The following is an 18,566-nucleotide window of genomic DNA, read 5'->3' as shown; positions in this document are numbered from 1 at the left end:
CAAATTTAGCCTTAAATATGAGCTGTAAAACGTGAACCAACAATAGAGGGAGAAAGTAAAAGGGGTACCCAGTTTTCTTGAAGTAAAATCATAGTTTTTAAGAACTATGTAAAATAATAAAAATACAGGAATTGTTCATTTTATAGTTTCTCTGCTTTTCTGTAGAGGAAAATTAATTATTTTTGTAGTCAAATATAATATGTGTAGTATAAGTTATTTGTTCATCATGTCAAAACACAGTAGCAAGGATGAAACAACAGTTAAAGACCCAGTTTCAGTATCAGTGCGAAGACCATAAGAGATACGGTGGCATATAATGTCATTATACATTTTCAAGTGGCTGGATTAAGAAGAAAAAAAAAATTACAAAATCTAGTGATCACTTTATTTGGTGACAGGATAAAAAAGAATTCCAGTCAGTAGCTTAAATTTAACCTCAGGTCTCTTGATTTTAACTGTTATTTATGCTTACAATTAAATACGGTTCAGGCACTGGAACTACTTGGTTATGTTTTGGAATTAAAATAGCTTAATTAGATTTAGGAAAATATAAAACACATTCTTTCACCACATTTGAGATGTTACTTTGTAGCCTGGTATAAGCCTCTTTAATAAAGACAGAACACACAAAATTATGAGCAAATAAAGTTCCTATACCCACAAATTCTGCCAAACAATGATAAAGACATTACTTTATTATCCTGTTATCTTTTTAAAGATACACTTCAAGAACTGGAATGTTTTTATTCATTTTTATTTTAGACAAAGAAATTTTTATAGCCTTTATTGCACAAAGAAAAAGCCCCCGGCCCTCAGTATAGTAATATCTGCTATCATTTGATTACAAGAGTCCCCGAAAAGCTGCAGGCCAAAGAGAATATAAGAACTGATTTAGTGTGTAGAGGTAGATACAGATACAGTAATGACATAACACAGTTACAGCATTTTTCTTTTACAACATATTCACTATATATCACATGTCTGTCATTTGTCAAAACACCCACCTAAAGATGTGTCGGCTTATTATAATGTAAGTCTATAGGAGCCCTTGTCACCCACACCATCATGATGGAATAATCCGCATGATCTTTACAGAGGTTCAGCGTCTCCATTTATCTTTGGGGGGAAGAAGAAAAACATAGGTTTAATACAGCTTTTTACAAAACAAAATGATCCAAAATGTAATTATTTGCTGGAGATTTACATCCAGAGTAGTGAAGATGTTTTTTTTTATTTACCTCTGGTGATCTCAAAGCAGTTCTCACAGTGCACCATGCGTTTGTAGATCCACATGCTGTCTCCAGCTTTCAGATTACCCAGAGTACTGCTGCACACATCACACTGCCAAAACACAAACAGACGCTCAAATAAGGTGGGATAGACATGATCTACACACTGCTGCACAACTGGTGACTGATAATATCTGACTGCTGCTGGCTAAATGTCACTTAATACATTTACTCAAATATGTCAAAGCTGCTTCCAGTTCATTATGCCTCTGATGGAGTACCATATGCAAACTGTAGCAGCCTTTTAAACATCATAGTATTCAGTGTTCAGATGTAAATGAAAAGTAAAAGAAATAAATAAAATGATGTAGCTGTTTTTGTTCAAGCTCAGCTATATTTTTGTTAAAGGTCCCATATTATGCAAAATTCACTTTTTAATGGTTTTGGAACAGTCATACTGGTCCCCCCGCATGTGTAGGAGACCCGTAAGTGTGAAACTCTTTCAGGCGCTCTCTCTCCCCCCTGCTCCACCTCTAGGGAAGTAAGCGCTGAAATGAGCTTGTTTGAAAGCGTGTACGTTATGACGTCATAAGGGACAATAACCACTCCCCACAGAGCGATGGACCCGCCTACCGGCTCTCAAAGCCCACCCTCTAAAAATCACCTAGCGCCCAGTGTTTTTCCCTCTTCGGCAACCCTCGTTAGCGGACATGGCTAAGCGACAGAAGCACTGTTCTGTTTGTGGCTGCATAAATGAACACGAAAACGTTTTTTTACTTCCATCCACTGAACCCACGAGGACTGAGTGGATTAATTTTATTTTTGGAGGAAATGTACCCGGAAAACTTCCAAAGGTTTTGCATGTCTGTGGCCAGCATTTCAAAGAGGACTGTTTCCACAACATGGGGGCATGGAAAGCAGGCTTCGCCAACCGTTTGAAGCTGAAGCCAGGTTCAATACCAACTGTCCGTGACACAGCTGGAGAGGTAAGAGCTGGCAGTTATTTTATCGTTTCGGCCTTATTAGTCTGATAGCTTGAAAATATATTAACCTGTCAATCACCTCATGACGGGCGATGTGATGGGCGGAGCCAACAGCTGAGCTGCTCCACCAGGGTTCCGCCCACCATAAACGGCACATTTCTGAAGCTGCTAAAAAGAGGGAGGTGAAGAGAAGCCGCTGCACTCAAACTGAGGGTCGATTTGTCCATACCATGGCGGAAATATTTCATTTAGATATTAATGAATGGTCTCAGATTGGGAATAAAGTGTATAATATGGGACCTTTAAATTTGAAGGCCAGGAACTTAAGCATACATTTTATCTGAATACCTCTCCAGTCACTGCTTGTTGCTCACCAATGGAGGAAATATAACATATTAAAACTAAAATGCTCACTTTAAAACAGGTAGCATGGCTTTTGATCTTCATGTCATCCAGGACCATCTTGGCTTCTCCGGCGAAGGGCTTATGGCAGACGGTGCACAGATCTTTCTCAAGTCTATATCAGACAAGAAATGCAAAATGTTTCACCAAAATTATGAGATACATTGAGCATGGTAACTGTCTTTTGACCTCAAAAGAATGATTTTATGAAATAACTCATGAAATAACTTGCATCTCAACAGCTTCTTCAAGGATTTACAAGGATGTTCAAGGCAAGCCAACCAACAGATACAAGTGGTCCTCAGAGGATGAACCCCTCTGGTGACCACCAGTAGGTTCACAAAGTTTCACAATCTGTGTAAGGTCTTAGATGGTAACTTATCCCTAGAATATTGGTTACAGTTAAGCAGCATTCATGACACATGATGGGAATAGCATCAAATGAAGATCAAAAAGTATAACCTGTACCCATTTGGATTTTTCCTAATGTCTAACTAGGCATTATTCTAAGACATAGACTTAAAATCCACTCTACTTTTAATCTCTAATCTTAACCATTTGTAAACTATACTGCTGAAGAAAAGTAAGAAGTTGCCAGTTGGAGGAGTGTAGGAAGGTGTGATGACTATTAAAAATAATATGCGGAAAGAATGTTGAACCAGTAATTGCTTTCATGAAAGTGTTCAGTTTTCCATAGTGTAGCATCTCCTGACATATCTTTCCTCATTGTAAGCATTTTTAGCCAAGTAGACATTAGCCTGACGGAAGTCAGGAACAGGTAAGATGTGTTATTTTGACTTGTGTGCCTATATACTTAACAGGATAAGACAATCATAATAATTGTTATATTTTTGGGGTCTTTGTTATAAGAATGCTGTCTGCAGGATGCTGGTAGACTTGCACTATATCCCTATGGACACTCAGTGGAAGTGAAACTTTAAGATTTTAGTGGGTTTCAAGTTATCTCATGCAACCATGTGTGCCAAACAACTGCTGTATGTACTGCCTTAAAATCTAGATCTGACATTCACAAATGATTATTACACCATCATAATTATGATTTCTTTTTTGTTGAATAATTTACCCATTGAATAAACTAATGATATTCCTAAAGGGATATGTGCATTTTCTTTCTTTTGTGCTATGCCAACATGCTAAACTAAGGTGATGAGCATGGTAAACATGAGACCTGCTTAACACCAGCATGTTAGGAATGTCACTGTAAGCATGTTTACATGCTGATATTGCATTTAGCTCAAGGAGAACTTGAGATACAACAGAACTTTAGGTTTCCATGTCCGCATTTTTTAAAGCTTTTTACACTTTAGATTCTTTAAATGCTGTCGCACTACTTCTCCTACCTTTCAGAGGATCCATAGACACTTTTCATGGAAGATTTAGAGTAGATTGGATCAGTGTCATCCGACCTGCTGTGAGAGTTAGTGACATTACTCATGTAATGTCGGCACACAATGTTAATCTTAAAATAGTTAATTTTGTATAATACCTGCTACTCCTGTATGATGTTGTGGTGTAAACAGTGGGACTGGTGATGCTGGTGTACTCGTAACTATAAAAAAGACAAAACCAGACAGAAGTTATTTGTTATTTTCTGCATAGGCCACTAATGTATGAGGTGCTGCTTTGCTTTGCTGCCTACCTGGAGTCTGGTCTGGAATAGGAGTAGGTTTTTTGGTTGCTACTGTAGTTGTTGCTGAGTGTGCAAAGGCAAAACAGATTAAGGTAAAACAGAAAGACAACAGCTGTATTTCATTTCAGTTAACAGGCAAATGGTTACCTGTAGGAGCTGGTGCGTGTGGAGGGGATATCATATTATATCATTATATTTGCCTGTATTTGAGTTGGTTCTGTGTATGATTTAAGTCTATTAAGAGGTCTTAATGCTCAAAGTGTTATGCTAACTTGGACAAAGATAACAGAAATAGAAATTCTGCGTTGGGTAAAACCAAGCAGTGGTGTACTATCTAAATAATGCTTAAGGAGAAATCTTCCCTACTCAAGTTCTTAATTATTCTGACTAGATTAAACTTGTATTTGTGCTTTACCTGATGGTATGTGTGGAGGAAGGTGATTTCAGAGTTGGGCTTTCTTCTCTACAAACAAAAAAAGGAAAAATCAGACTACATATAACCTAGGAACCAGATATAAAATTGCACATTTTCAATTATACGTTTCTAACCCTTACCCTTTGCTGCTATCCACTGTAACAATCTCTTTCCTTGTGATGCTTGATCTGTTAAAACAGAGACAATGCAGCGTTTTACTATCTAGGAATTACTTTCTTACTTTGTAAATGAGTAATCATCCACTGAGACATCTCACCTGACAGGAGAGGATTGATTTGATGTGAGAGACTTAGGCAGGAGGGTGCCATACAGTTCATCCTCAGTCCTTTGAAGACAACATTATTATAAAGATGTCTACATAATAGCTTCAATTCTGATATTTTTTATAGCATATCTGAATAAAAAATTAATAATAAAAGTTTTTCTCACAAGCTGGAAGTCTTTGTTGTGGTTGTAGTTTTAATGCCATCTCTGAAATATCATAGTAAGACAAAATATCTTTACCTGAGAGTTAGTGATGTAATGGTTGTTAGTACACTGATATTGCAGTAACTTACCCATTAAGGATGCTTTTGACAGTCACAGTCTCAGTACTGGACACAGGTGTTTTGCTATATTGAAGAGAAGATTGCTTATGAATGATTGTATTATGACTGGGACTGAAAAAACATTTACTATCCAGTATCTGGTTCATAGCAAATATAAATGAGAAGTCAGCTTCAATAAAAAACTTACTTTGTATCATTTCAACATATTTTAGCAGTTTCATGCACTAACTTTTCTCCAACAAGCTATGCTTGTACTTGTATCTAGTTACATTATTGTGTCTCTAAACCATCATACTATGTTTGTGTGATGTGTGAAGAAACTTCACTAGATTTTCTAAAGGGCCGTTACCTGTCTGTGACATCGTTTTTGACAGACTTGGGAATGAGTGTGTCGTAAAGTTTGTCCTCAGGCCTGCAAGAAAATAAAGTAAATTTTTCTTTCTATGGCTGCATGGCACGGAAACAAGCTGAACAAGACACTCGGCACACTGTCAACTCACACATCATTTCACACACCTACAGACCATCTGGGCATTAATTAGCCTACATTTCTCTAGCAGGAGATGAAAGTGCATTATGCACAAGCTCAGAAGAGGCTGCATCAGTGCTGATGTTACGGCTTCTTTACACAATAGTTTTTAATGTTTCAGCTGTACTCAATGTGTCCACTGATATGCAGAAAGAACAGTATTTGTAAGGGACTATTTTCAGATGTGGACGAGTATAGATTTAGTGCTCTGCTGGATATTTATGGTTTAAAGGCTCTGATATTCAAAGTTTGGACAACGGTGGAGCTTTATTTAACAGAAAAATTATGCACATTTATAGGCCTAATTCAAGTGTTGTTTTTGCTCTTTTGATGGCAAACGCATCCATGTGATGATGCTAAAAGAACACAAACATTATCTTTAATATCAATAAAATTTTACCTTCACCTGACTTAACATTTAAAATGCAAAGTCAAAAGCAAACAACCTCCCCTGCATTATAACTGCCATGAGTTGTAACTTACTTTGTGTCAGTGCTGCTTCTAACCGTCTTGGTTGTAGTGACAGTTGTTTTACTGCAAGAAAACCCAAAACAAAACAAAAAACACCCCATCTTAATAAGTATTGAGTTAGCCGCTGCATATTGTTTAAATAAGACTTCATACAAGAAAATATCACCTGTCTGTGTTTGGGGAATCATTCTTGATCGAGTGATCCTTGAAAGGTATGAGTGTGTCAAAAAGTTTGTCCTCAGCGCTGCACAAACATACAAATGAAAGGTAAAATAAATTTAAAGTGCTGCACAGATTTAACTCCCACTGTAGTTCCATGATGTGATGATGTCTTACTCTTTGGTGCTGATCACAGTTTTCTCTGTCACCACTGTTTTAGTGGGTGAGTAGGCCGAGTACTGCGGCCTGTGTGTAAAAAGATGAAAAAAAAAAATTAGCTTCTTCAAACAGAGATCTGTTTATATGGAAAAACATTTACATACCAGGACTGTTACAGTATGGTTTGCTCATATGACGAATAATACGATCACATGGTTGCAAACGAAGATTTTTTTTGTTTGTTTTTGTGATTGTATTAGATTCTTAGACTTTACATTTTATTTTAGCTCAGATTGATCTTGTGCACATTTATAGGCCTAATTCAAGTGTTGTTTGTTGTTCTTTTGATGGCAAACGCATCCATGTGATGATGCTAAAAGAACACAAACATTATCTTTAATATCAATAAAATTTTACCTTCACCTGACTTAACATTTAAAATGCAAAGTCAAAAGCAAACAACCTCCCCTGCATTATAACTGCCATGAGTTGTAACTTACTTTGTGTCAGTGCTGCTTCTAACCGTCTTGGTTGTAGTGACAGTTGTTTTACTGCAAGAAAACCCAAAACAAAACAAAAAACACCCCATCTTAATAAGTATTGAGTTAGCCGCTGCATGTTGTTTAAATAAGACTTCATACAAGAAAATATCACCTGTCTGTGTTTGGGGAATCATTCTTGATCGAGTGATCCTTGAAAGGTATGAGTGTGTCAAAAAGTTTGTCCTCAGCGCTGCACAAACATACAAATGAAAGGTAAAATAAATTTAAAGTGCTGCACAGATTTAGCTCCCACTGTAGTTCTATGATGTGATGATGTCTTACTCTTTGGTGCTGATCACAGTTTTCTCTGTCACCACTGTTTTAGTGGGTGAGTAGGCCGAGTACTGCGGCCTGTGTGTAAAAAGATGAATAAAAAATTAGCTTCTTCAAACAGAGATCTGTTTATATGGAAAAACATTTACATACCAGGACTGTTACAGTATGGTTTGCTCATATGACGAATAATACGATCACGTGGTTGCAAACGAAGATTTTGTTTTGTTTGTTTGTTTGTTTGTTTTTGTGATTGTATTAGATTCTTAGACTTTACATTTTATTTTAGCTCAGATTGATCTTGTGCTTTAGTTTTAACTCATAAAACTAGCTCCACCAAGATTATAACAGATTATAACTGAAGTAGTCGGATTTTATGTGCAAGGTCTCTGTAATGGGAACCGAACGAAGCTGGTGTAAAAAAACAAACAAACAAAACAGCCACAACTACTTTTAGTATTATGAAAATTATGAAAATGGTTGCAACATTTTTTATTTTTAGTTCTGCGACACCAAGTTAGAGATGCAGCTGAGAAGCTTTAAAACAGATTTAAAAAAGTGTGTCACTAAATTACTGTTACGAGTCTTTTTTCTTTCTTTTTTTAATCAAATCTCCCTCTGGCCTAGTAATGGCATTAACTTGTACCTCTGCTTTAAAATATTCCCTAATGGAAAAGGCTTCTCACTTTGGTTTTAACATTTTGTTGCTGTTACTGACAAAACTTGGGGATATTTTTGAAAAGCTTTTTCCTAAATAGTGCAGGATTCAGGTAAAAATGGTAAAATTGACAGCATAAAAGTGTTACCTTTCTATTTTGACGTAAACCCACAAAAAATACAAAAAGCAACTAACTTGCTATGCAGAACTTCTTCTTTTGATGTTACCTACTGATGAATTATCATCATCCTTGTGTCAGCAGTGTACTTTCTGATATATCAGCATAATAATTTCCAGTTTAACAGTTACTGAACAGTATTCCTTCCATCACTGGTTAATGCAGTATTTTTTACCCTTTGCTTGAAGACTTGACGCGCTCAGTGAATGTCTCTGTCATGGTTGGAGATTTAAGTACAGGAGACCTGTTCAAAAATTGAAATTGTCATTGATTTGCTGATACAAACACAACATGTGAATGTCATACATTCTGCGTTAATGCTGAGGTATTTTCTACCTGACGCCCTGGGTTGTGGTGATGGTGGTCTCAGTGGTACTGCCATTCTTAGTCACTGTAGTGGTTTTAGTGCTAAAAGAGGAGAAATGCTAAATTAATTTTTAAAAAACCCCGACTGGGACATTTTCTATGTTGATTTATTGCATGTATTTGTTATGTACCTTGTTTTTGGCTCCTCTATGACAGTAGTAGTAGTTGTGGTCCTGTAATGAGACAAGAAACAAAATTACACATCATATACTGTATGTTGTCACTTTGCTGATTTTTAGATTAAGTGTAATAAACTGAGCATACTTGGTGGGCTCGTCTGTCTTCACACTTGAATATCTGTTAAAACGAAGCAAATTGTTCAAGTGGTTTGCCAGAAAAGTCATTGTTTAACAGAAAATTTGATGTGTTTTAAAAATCTACCTTTTGGTGTAGGAAGATGTAGTCCTGTTGGAGGGGAGGGAGCTGCCAGCAGAGGAGAAATAAAATTAACATACATGCCTGGTTCAAGTTGAAAGACTTGCAAAATGAATACATGCAAAACTCTGTTGTGCTTTGGTCTGCAGAAGAAAAGAACTAGAGTATATTACCAACCTGCTGCTCAGCTCATCCTGACTTCCACTGAACCTGCAGTGGCAGAAATCATATGTTTTGGTTTTTATCATAAGCTGTCTATCTATTATCTTTATTCTCTTTATATCAAAAATTGCCAGGCTGTTTTTAAGAATTATACCTTTTTGTGAGCGCCTGCACAGATGTTGATGTGCTTTTAGGTTTGGGGGTTTTTGGCTCCTCTGGTGCTGAACTTCAGCATGAAAAAGAAATGTAGAATTATGTATAATACACAAAACTATTCATTATACAAATATATTTTCTGATTTTCTATTGCTTTTGCTCCTAATTCAGGAGGATTTAAAATGTTTCTTTTACCTTGCAAGAGTTTCATTGGATTTGTAACGGCTCAAAACACTTCTGCCAAAGTTTGGGTCTTGGCTGTAAAAAAAAAAAAAAATCAATAAAATATAATGACTTTATTCATTCATTCAAGTGTCACTGACTCAAAGGTGTGCCTTGCAAAAGGAATGTAAAAGAGCTTTTGCCAGAAGTCACACCCAGCTCTTCAGCTGGTGTGCAGGTAAACTCTCTGTGTATGAGAGTCCCTTTTCCACCTGTATTTTAATCCTTTGTGCTTTTATTTCTTACTCGACAGGCTCATCCTCATTGTCATTTCTTTTAATCCAGCTGTTGTCCTTCAGAAGGGTTGATTTCCTCTTGCTGTCTTCAATTGCCAGGCTGGGGCTATTGGTCTTGGCTGCGAACACAATCCAAGAAGACCTTTATAGTCGCTCATGCAATTATTTAGCCCATTCACATATATTTTGTATGGATAGAACTGTTTATTATTGGCCTATTAGAATATATTAAGCACAAGAAACAGACTGAAAATAGTCATGCTGCTCTAACAGTAACATGTTTATTGTACGCTAATAATTGTTACAACACAGAAGCATATTTGTACTTTAGTGTCTACATAATTATACTGTTTAGTTTATGACTTCAACATGTAAACATTTGCGTTTATATAAACCTAACAACTGGGAGACTCATCTGATCACTGGACTAACATATTTATTAAATATTTTGTCGTCCTTACTATTTACATGGTTCAAAATAGTTTTTCCCTTAAAGTGTAATCTAACTTAAATTTTCATTTTAATTATTAAGCCAAATAATACTATTTTAACATAGTTATTTCTTTTTTTTATCTACTTTTTTTTCTTTTTTCATACATCTTTTAAAGTCACTTAGTTCGGTAGGTTCTGAAAATAAGTACAGTAAGTGCTAATCACTATATTCACATTGCATAAAATTTATGTGAACATACAATGAAACAGTAATTAAATTATTATCCTTTCAAGCATTAATACTTGGTTTGTCTTGCACCATTAACTTTACACACGTGGATGTGTGTTGTTTTGCATGATTTCTGCTATTGATATTTACAACCCTTATGTCATAAATGTCAGTATATGTTTTTCTTTCTATATATTCTGTCATTTGATATTTGTCAGTACTTACGGGTCTGTGATGGATACCTGCTCATTTTGAAACCACCTGAAAGTGACAGTTGAAGAGGAATTATTACATACATTAGCCACTAGGTGGCACTGCAGGCTGAGACCATTTACACAGCATCCGCTCTTAGTTAATATTTAACCCAAGAAAAAAGAACAGACAAGCTTAGCTGACAAAGTTTAGAAACCAGTGATTATTTGTCTTTTTCATATGTGTGATTTATTTATTCTTTTATGCAGTTTATCTCAATTTTGTGAACATGTTGGGTTTGTCTCAGTACTTGCAGTAAACCTTTCAGTAAAGTTCGGCTCAACCTTTGTCTCAATAATTCAGCTTTAACTGGTTTGTCTTGATCTGTACCCACATGCAGTCACACCCACCCTCCATAACACACCCTCCCCAAACACACTATTGTCAGCAAAACACAGGGGCGTACAGTAACATGCCATTAGCCATTGATAAATGTGCCCTTTTGACCACATTGCACTTTAAGCCACAGAAAAATCCATATCAAAATCTGAAGACAGCAATACACATTTTTGGAAAACTGCTAATCAAATATTTATCTAATTATAGATCACACATTATAAAGCTGTTGTCAATCACTGATGTTGCATTACCATTCTTCTAACTTGTTTATGTGTAACATATACTTTATCAGCTGAAACAAATTAGGATAATATAGTATTAATCTATACAATAACACAAATTAGTCCTCATTCTCATTTCTAATGCTTAAAGTATTTTTTGCTACCACATATAATGTGAGGCAGAAAGTCAGAAAGTCAAAGCAGAACGTAATGGTTATTACACTGGTCAAAGCATACATTTTGCCAGTATTTTTTATTTGCTCTGCACTCTTTGCATTATACAAGAGCTAAGCTGCACTTTAAGCTACAGCAAATCAAGAAAACCTCATGAGTATTTGTTCTTCGTTATGTTCCTGTTTCCATCGAATTAGTATATCCGTTGTATCTGTAAGGAATACATTTGCTCTTCTGAGTGTACAAAAAGTATAAATGAATGAATGATGTATGTGTATTTTACATTCTGAAATAAACAAACTCCAGTGATATCATTGAAGTGCTGTCAGAAAAAGTAGGTTGCTGTGTGCATTTTGTCACTAACTTGATCCAGAACTACTTGTTTCTTGCTGTAGTTAAGTAATAAAATTTCATATGCATCAAACTTATTTTTAAATATCCAACATGTAAAAAAAGGCCCAGGAAAGTACATTAATGATATATTAGCCCTGCACCAGAGAGAGAGAGAGAGAACAAAAAAAAAAAAAAATCTTTTTTGGACTAATTCTGGGTGTTTATGTGAAATACTATTACAAGATTACACATATAAACACTTTCCAGTATTAATTGAACATATTACAAGAGATAATTTATGGATTTTAGTGTGGTTTTCATAGAATTGTATGATGTATAAGACTTCATGAGGTTTTAAAAATAATAATTTAGATTTGACAGAAATATAAAAGCTTTATTTCCCAAAATGAGACACAACTTTTTTCTCTCTCTCTCTCAGTCTTAACTACTAACACACAAACAATACAGAAATAAAGTCAAGGGTTAAGAAAGAGTTTTGGTTCCTACCTCAAAAAATGGCTCTTTGACTTTCTTGAAAAATGTAACCTCTAAACGGAGTTCAAGTCAGAACACCTGTCTGTCACGTCGCACTATATAAAGTCACACCCATGTCACTCTTGCTTTTAACCTCATGGGAGGCCACCCAAGGGAGTGGCTTCACGTAAGAATCACAGCCTTTTTCTCTCACCTTGTCATCCATGAGGTTTCTGTCTGCAACATTTCAACTGTGATAAACACTGTCTTCTTGTTGGAACAACAAAAAGAAAAAAATTGGGTGGAGTGATGAAGGACCTGCAATTCAGCTTGGGTGTGGAGGAAACAGACCTGCACAATAGGTGTGGGAACACGTCACATTTTTTTACAGTTTTGAACTTGATGAAATATGATTTTAAGACAGGCACTCTTAAACTTTAATCTCTGAGCTACACAATTCATATCAAATAAACATAATACAAATAAAAATGACGAGCCCACCACAGAGGTTTAACCGGGCAGCAACACTAACCTGTTGATATTTAAACAAATCATGACTTTGGACTTTGCACTTTAGCATGTAGTGTATGATGTTCAAAGTACTGGTAGCTTGTATGAACCATGTTTCTGGTCTCAGGTTATGGGATTAATCATCACTCACTGAGGAATAATAAATATAATGAAATCTAACTTGAATCTTTATAATCTGGCCTCAAAACAGATGCATGAGCAGGTTCACTGAAATCTTAAACACAGACACTGACAAGGCAATTTCCGCTAAATAGCATTTAATAGCTTGTGTTGTTACTCAGGCATGAGGAAAACACATATTCAGACGTTAAAAACCTCAGAAGTATGCATCCAAGTTGAGTGACACTCAGACTTCATGTTTAAATGTCAGATTGTTTGTGACTTACTACTGGGAGTGTCGTGTTCTGGGTGAGCAGAGGTATGAAAGGTGCATAGCATGGAGGGGTGCGACAGTGCAGTACTGATAGGTGAACCCCTCCTAGTTAGACAGTATGGAAGGAATGCAGACAGCCCTGCAATGACACAACAGCTGGGGTGAGCATCAGCAGGCAAAGGGAATTTTAAAAAAATACTTTTTTAAATACATATTATGAAAACCTTTCACAGAAAACACTTCACAATCGTCTCTCTGTAACTGAGCTAGCTCCATTTTTAAATGTAAGCTTTGTGTAATAGTTTAATGTCATTTAGAAGAAGTTTGTAGGATATTTAATTATTTGCAGTAATCAGTGAATGTCGAAATTCAAGTCAGTGACTAACACTGGATGGAGCTTGAGCTCTAATGACGGAAACTGGAATCCTAGTTGCAGAAATCAATTCAAATAAATTAATATAAGTTTCCAAGGGGAAATATTTTACCCTCCGATAGTCAGAAGAGCAGAAATAAGATTTTTTTTTGTTCCACTGATGGGACCAAAAGACATGAAGCATTAATAATTAAAAATAATAGCAGCCTAATCAAGCCCTCAAAGCAGAAAACTTGCCTTTAGTTAGCAAAATCCAAAATTTTAAATAATTCATCACTGGAAAGTGTACAGCTCTAATAAAACTGTCACTGTTAGGTACACTGTCTTATGGCAGCTTAGAGTTAAGAAACAACACAATAACAGTCCAGAGTAACAAAGCAGTGCTACACAAAAGGAACATACCAGAAGCTTAAAACAAAACTGCACAAAATTCCACATGTATGCTTGTCAAACGAAAGAGAGCCATGGAAGCCTTTAAATAGAATATCACATTGAGTGCACATTCAAACGGCTTTTAGCTGACTTTTTATGTTGGTTTTGAAAGTGCTGATGGAGCTGCAGCTCCTCGCATCGTCAGGCAGGCTATTCCATTGATTTGTGGCTGGTAGAGGAAGCTGATTGCTCAACGAGAGCACCACTAAATGGTGTAACACAGCTCTGTTATGGAGGATATTCAAGGATCTCTTGTAGATATGACTAAGTTAATCTTATAGCATCTATTATCAATCCATTTATAGTAAAACGTCTAATAAACTTTTTAATAAATTCAGCAGTTCTAATAAAATTTGTGATTTTTTTTTCATTTATCATTAAAAGGTGGAACACAGGCATGTGTGTATGACCACATAATTACATTTACAGTTTTGTAGTAAAATGCATTACAAATGATCTATTGCCATTTTACACATAGACTGTGTTTACATGTGTATTAAATATCATAGACTAGGATGAGCTAAGTGAAATGTTATACATGGATATGAATAACTGGGTTTCTCATTTTTCTAGGTAAACACATATCTGTAATCACAACTTATTTATTTATTTTTCTTACTAAAAACAATGGTACATATATGCATAAAAACACATTGGAGTCCTGTACAATATATTAATATGTGTCCACCTGACATAAATGAAGAAACAAACCAACAAACAAAAAAATGTATTAATAATTAAATAAACACATAAATAAATAGCTGCTGGCTCAATACTGTCTATAGTTTTTGCTTGAATGTCCTTGAACTACACCACATTTTGTAATCTTAGGACACATGATGACAATGACACTGTGCAAAACTAAGATAGTAGAGCTGCATATCTAACAGTATATTCAGTTTTTTACCAGCTCCAGCTTCACCCCTAGATATGTGTGCATGGACTGGATTTCATTCCTGCCAGCTCTGTTCATGTTTGTTGTCTGAACTGTGCCATAATCGTGGCGTAGATGCAACACTTTGCCTCTCCTCTGTTTGCTGCAGCCAGACAGAGGTTAGACAATCAGGGGTTAAACAAGCAGCTTCTGGATGCAGCTGGATCCTCAGCTCATGCAGTACAATGCCAAATGTTTCTCTTTTTACAACCTTTTAACTAAGGACCGTTAGGAGAATACACTTCAACTGAGTGGATCTAATATTTCACAGGGAAACTCTATGGGCATAGTTCTTCAGTTTTATCATTACTGATGCATGCTGGCACTCTGATATTGTGTGTGATAATCTCTGAATGCTTCCTGGGTTGCTATGAAGAGAATATAGACTGATCCCTCTCTTGTCATTGGGCCATTTCAATGCCTTGCAGCCAATAAAACACCACCAGAGTTTGTATACATTACTCTCTCTCTTTCTCTCTTTCTCACCGTCCCAATAAATGTAAATGCATTTATATGCATTAATTCCACCTTTTAAAAACTGACAAACTGAAATTTCTTTAATTTCTTGCTATATATTTTCACAGATTATAAACATAAGACACATATAATGCACATGCCTTTGAATTATGTTTCCTTGTCTATAAGGGAAGAAGCATTAAACAGTACATTAAAACTAACTTTAAAAAGAAATAAAAAAAAATTAAATAAAGACATTAAGAGCTAAATTAAGAATATGATAAAATGCAAATAATAAAAATTCCAGTGTGAGGAACTAATAGTTGTTTTGATAAAAAGGTGACAAATAGAAAAGTTTTTAACCTTGATTTAAAACTGCTGGGAGTTTCAGCAGACCTGCGGTTTTCTTGAAGTTTATTCCACATGTGAGGAGCATAATAACTGAATGCTGCCTCTCCATGTTTAGTTCTGACCCCAGGAACAGAAAGTAGTCTTTACCCTGATAATCTGAGGGATCTGGTTGGTTCATATGAAACCAGAAGATCCTGAATGCATTTTGGCCTTGAACCATTCAGTGCTTTATAAACTATGAGCAGGATTTTGAAGTCAGCTGATCTGACAAAGCCAGTGTAAAGATCTGAGGACTGGAGTTAAATGATACACTATCTTTGTCTTAGTGAGGACTTGAGCAGCAGCGTTCTGGATTAACTGCAGCTGTCTGATGGACTTTTTAGGGAGACCTGTGAGGACAGCATTATAGTAGCCTAGACTACTAAAGATAAATGCATGGACAAGTTTTTCTGAATCTTGCTGAGTCATCAGTCCTTTAATCCCCAATATGTTCCTTAAGTGATACTAGGCTGACTTTACAACTGCCTTAAAGAGACTTCTGAAATTCAGATCTGAGTCCATGACTACACCCAGATTTCTGGCTTTGTTCTAAGTTTTAACTTAGCTGTTTGTCTCTATACACTGCAGAGTGTTTTGGTTAATAGGAGATGAGCAGCAAGTATAATAATCAAATCAGAGGGGACTGCTGTTGTAGCCCTTGTGTAACCGAAACCTTTTAGAGGGTATGTCAGATCAAAGTGCAGGTTTCACTATTACACAGTTGTCACTTCAGAAAGCTGTACAATGCTAGCACTCAATAATCCTGTTTGCTACTAAATGGATGCTAAATGGTGTGACATGTGTAAATATCAGAGGTATTTCTGTAGGTATCAGAGCGTTTAAGCTCAATTAAAAGTGTCTTTCTGAAATAGCTTAAGATCATACCAGCAGACATGGAGGAAGAAAAACATCAAAAAAAGAAGAGATAGAGAAAGGGAGAAAGAGAGAAAAGACCACAATGTACTGCTTTCAGGCTACTTTTGGGTTGTTTCAGATCTCAGTTTGGTTCTTTTGCATAACATTTGTGTGTCATTTTAAATCGTATCAGTTGTTATCAATCCTCTTTTTTATTTATTGTTTTATTGAATATATATATATATATATATATATATATATATATATATATATATATATATATATATATATATATATATATATATATATATATATTTGTAATTACATTTCTTATGTGTCTTATCATGATAGTTCTGTTTCTCATATATTTCTGGTAAAAAAAAACACAAAAAAACCAAACACACGCACACAAAAAAGGGACACATTGACTCGTTGCTCAGAAGGCATTACATTCAGTGTCCTGTACATACAGGGAGGGGCCCTTTACTGTATCGACTCTGCAAATTAAATGCCCAGATTCCAGTTGTGCACATTGTGCAAAAATAGCAAACGAGGATTCATTGTTCCACTTTTGATGCTGTGTTTAGTATGTATGAATGTCAGTCTGTCTCTGTAAAATTAAATGCATATCGGGATGGTTTAGGCAAAGAGGTAATTGATTTGATAAATGAATGATAGCATCGCTCGTTTTAGTTGCATGAAAAATATCCCGGCATGCTAGCGACGCAAGACTCTGTCTGGGAGGGGAGGGATGATGGAGTTAAGATGGCAGCCCTGCTGAGGGTGCTGCCTCGTCGGGGTCAAGAAATATTAAGAGAAAGAATGAAAGCGAAACACAACATTTTTGCTCACGAGGAGTGTCGTGTCTGCTATTCTTCAAGATTTTTTGTTATGGCTTGATACTGTATTTTCTCGGGAGACAAACACCGTGTTGACGCTGTGGTCTGATCGGAAGACCATAGCTGCAACGTCAGATTGGCTACAGTTTACCTTTCTAATAACCGAGAACCGTGGATGCTAATTGTGGTATTTCTGCAGCTTGGAATTGGACACATGATGTGACGTGGTGGATTTGGTGACAAGTGGATTGCATTTAATGGCTAGATATTATCTGGCTGTAATATCTTCTATGTGATATATGCATTGTTCTGCAAAACGATGATGTGTGCTGCTGCGGCAGCAGCCGCCGGTGGAGGTATTCTGCCTTCCTTATCGCCTTCGATGGGGCTGGGTGTCAGGGTCATTTCTGGAGCCGGAGCTGATCTCTCCACCATTGGTTCGGGAATGGGTTCTTGCCCGACACCCGGAGCCCAGTCTGATTGTCGGACTCGGTACCAGCTTTTACTCTCAGGAAGAGCTCTCGCGGAAAGATACAGACGGATTTATACTACCGCCATCAGTGATAAAGAGCAAGGGATAAATCAAGGAAGGTGAGTGGTTAATGTTGAAAATATAGTTATCACTGGCTTCTCTGTCATTTGAAGGGCTAACTGGGCTAACGATCGTAAGCTAACCTTAACCCTTGCTTAGCGGTACGCTAACGCCAGCTAGCTAACTTACATCTAATTTAATTAATATACATAGCATTTTGACTCGTCTAAATTGTCACAACGACAAGTGTTTGCCTAAGACACAATCATATTAGGAACTTAGTAAATTGCGTTTGCGGTTTGTTTACTTTATAATAATTATGGTTCTGACTTCCTTAGCTTATAGTTGCAATCTCAGCTAATGACACGGTGGTGCACTCATGGGCGAGTGGTTTTCACTCGGGGTGTTGTGGATGTTTCTTTCTTTTTTAATATATGTATAAATAAATACAAAATACCTGAATAAAACTATTTCCCCTAGCCATAACACACACAAAATAAAAGGTTTGAGTTTAAACAAGCTAGCTTGCTAACTAGTTTTCCCGTTTGTTTTGAGTACTGGGTGCCACCCAGCTAAACGTAAACATACTCACCCCTCGTGTTACACATTTATTTGTTGTTAGACATTTTTAGAAACTTTAATTGATTGCCATGACAGCACAT

The 18,566-nt window shown here is 36.3% G+C and overlaps 2 protein-coding genes across 15 annotated transcripts in view; one reads left to right on the top strand and one right to left on the bottom strand.

Annotated features, from left to right (window-relative positions):
- Positions 1-667: 667 nt before the first annotated feature.
- scel (sciellin) lies at positions 668-12,333 on the bottom strand. Of its 5 annotated transcripts, none has more exons than XM_042000806.1 (29): positions 12,223-12,332; positions 10,622-10,657; positions 9,746-9,854; positions 9,473-9,535; positions 9,276-9,347; positions 9,137-9,169; positions 8,966-9,007; positions 8,849-8,881; positions 8,716-8,757; positions 8,555-8,626; positions 8,394-8,462; positions 7,392-7,460; positions 7,222-7,299; positions 7,068-7,118; positions 6,586-6,654; positions 6,416-6,493; positions 6,262-6,312; positions 5,599-5,661; positions 5,259-5,312; positions 5,131-5,172; positions 4,958-5,026; positions 4,821-4,868; positions 4,681-4,728; positions 4,275-4,328; positions 4,122-4,184; positions 3,976-4,044; positions 2,627-2,729; positions 1,239-1,341; positions 668-1,116 (listed from the first exon to the last, which is right to left on the bottom strand). In XM_042000806.1, the coding sequence occupies exons 2-29, from the start codon at positions 10,644-10,646 to the stop codon at positions 1,100-1,102; spliced, it is 1,689 nt and encodes a 562-aa protein (XP_041856740.1). In that variant the 5' UTR covers positions 10,647-10,657; positions 12,223-12,332; the 3' UTR covers positions 668-1,099. The 5 variants fall into 5 exon arrangements, with proteins under 5 accessions (XP_041856740.1, XP_041856741.1, XP_041856743.1 ...); XM_042000807.1 differs by having other exon boundaries at positions 3,976-4,041; XM_042000808.1 differs by lacking the exons at positions 668-1,116; positions 1,239-1,341 and adding an exon at positions 1,424-1,636 and having other exon boundaries at positions 2,520-2,729; positions 12,223-12,333.
- Positions 12,334-17,314: 4,981 nt separating this feature from the next.
- The window catches only part of mycbp2 (MYC binding protein 2), a 57,914-nt gene continuing 56,662 nt past the window's right edge, over positions 17,315-18,566 (top strand). For 7 of the 10 annotated variants that reach the window (XM_042002743.1, XM_042002749.1, XM_042002746.1 and 4 more), the window contains exon 1: positions 17,316-17,963. In XM_042002743.1, the coding sequence (XP_041858677.1) occupies positions 17,692-17,963 (272 nt within the window). In that variant the 5' untranslated portion in view covers positions 17,316-17,691. Of the gene's footprint in view, positions 17,964-18,566 lie in introns of all 10 variants that reach the window. The other 3 variants (XM_042002740.1, XM_042002742.1, XM_042002739.1) reach the window with 1 other exon arrangement.

This window comes from Melanotaenia boesemani, chromosome 12, assembly GCF_017639745.1.
Source record: "Melanotaenia boesemani isolate fMelBoe1 chromosome 12, fMelBoe1.pri, whole genome shotgun sequence".
In the NCBI taxonomy this organism is placed as follows: Eukaryota; Metazoa; Chordata; class Actinopteri; order Atheriniformes; family Melanotaeniidae; genus Melanotaenia; species Melanotaenia boesemani.
The sequence above is the reverse complement of the archived record's forward strand: the minus strand, read 5'-3'. Positions and strand labels throughout refer to the sequence as shown.

What these genes read in the sequence shown, in the direction of transcription:
- scel (XM_042000806.1), bottom strand. Translation starts at nt 10,646, where the DNA reads ATGAGCAGGTATCCATCACAGACCC. An exon ending in ACATCTTCCTACACCAAAAG is followed by an intron (nt 8,882 to 8,965) that starts GTAGATTTTTAA and finishes TCGTTTTAACAG; the next exon opens with ATATTCAAGTGTGAAGACAG. An exon ending in ACCACAACCCAGGGCGTCAG is followed by an intron (nt 8,463 to 8,554) that starts GTAGAAAATACC and finishes ATTTTTGAACAG; the next exon opens with GTCTCCTGTACTTAAATCTC.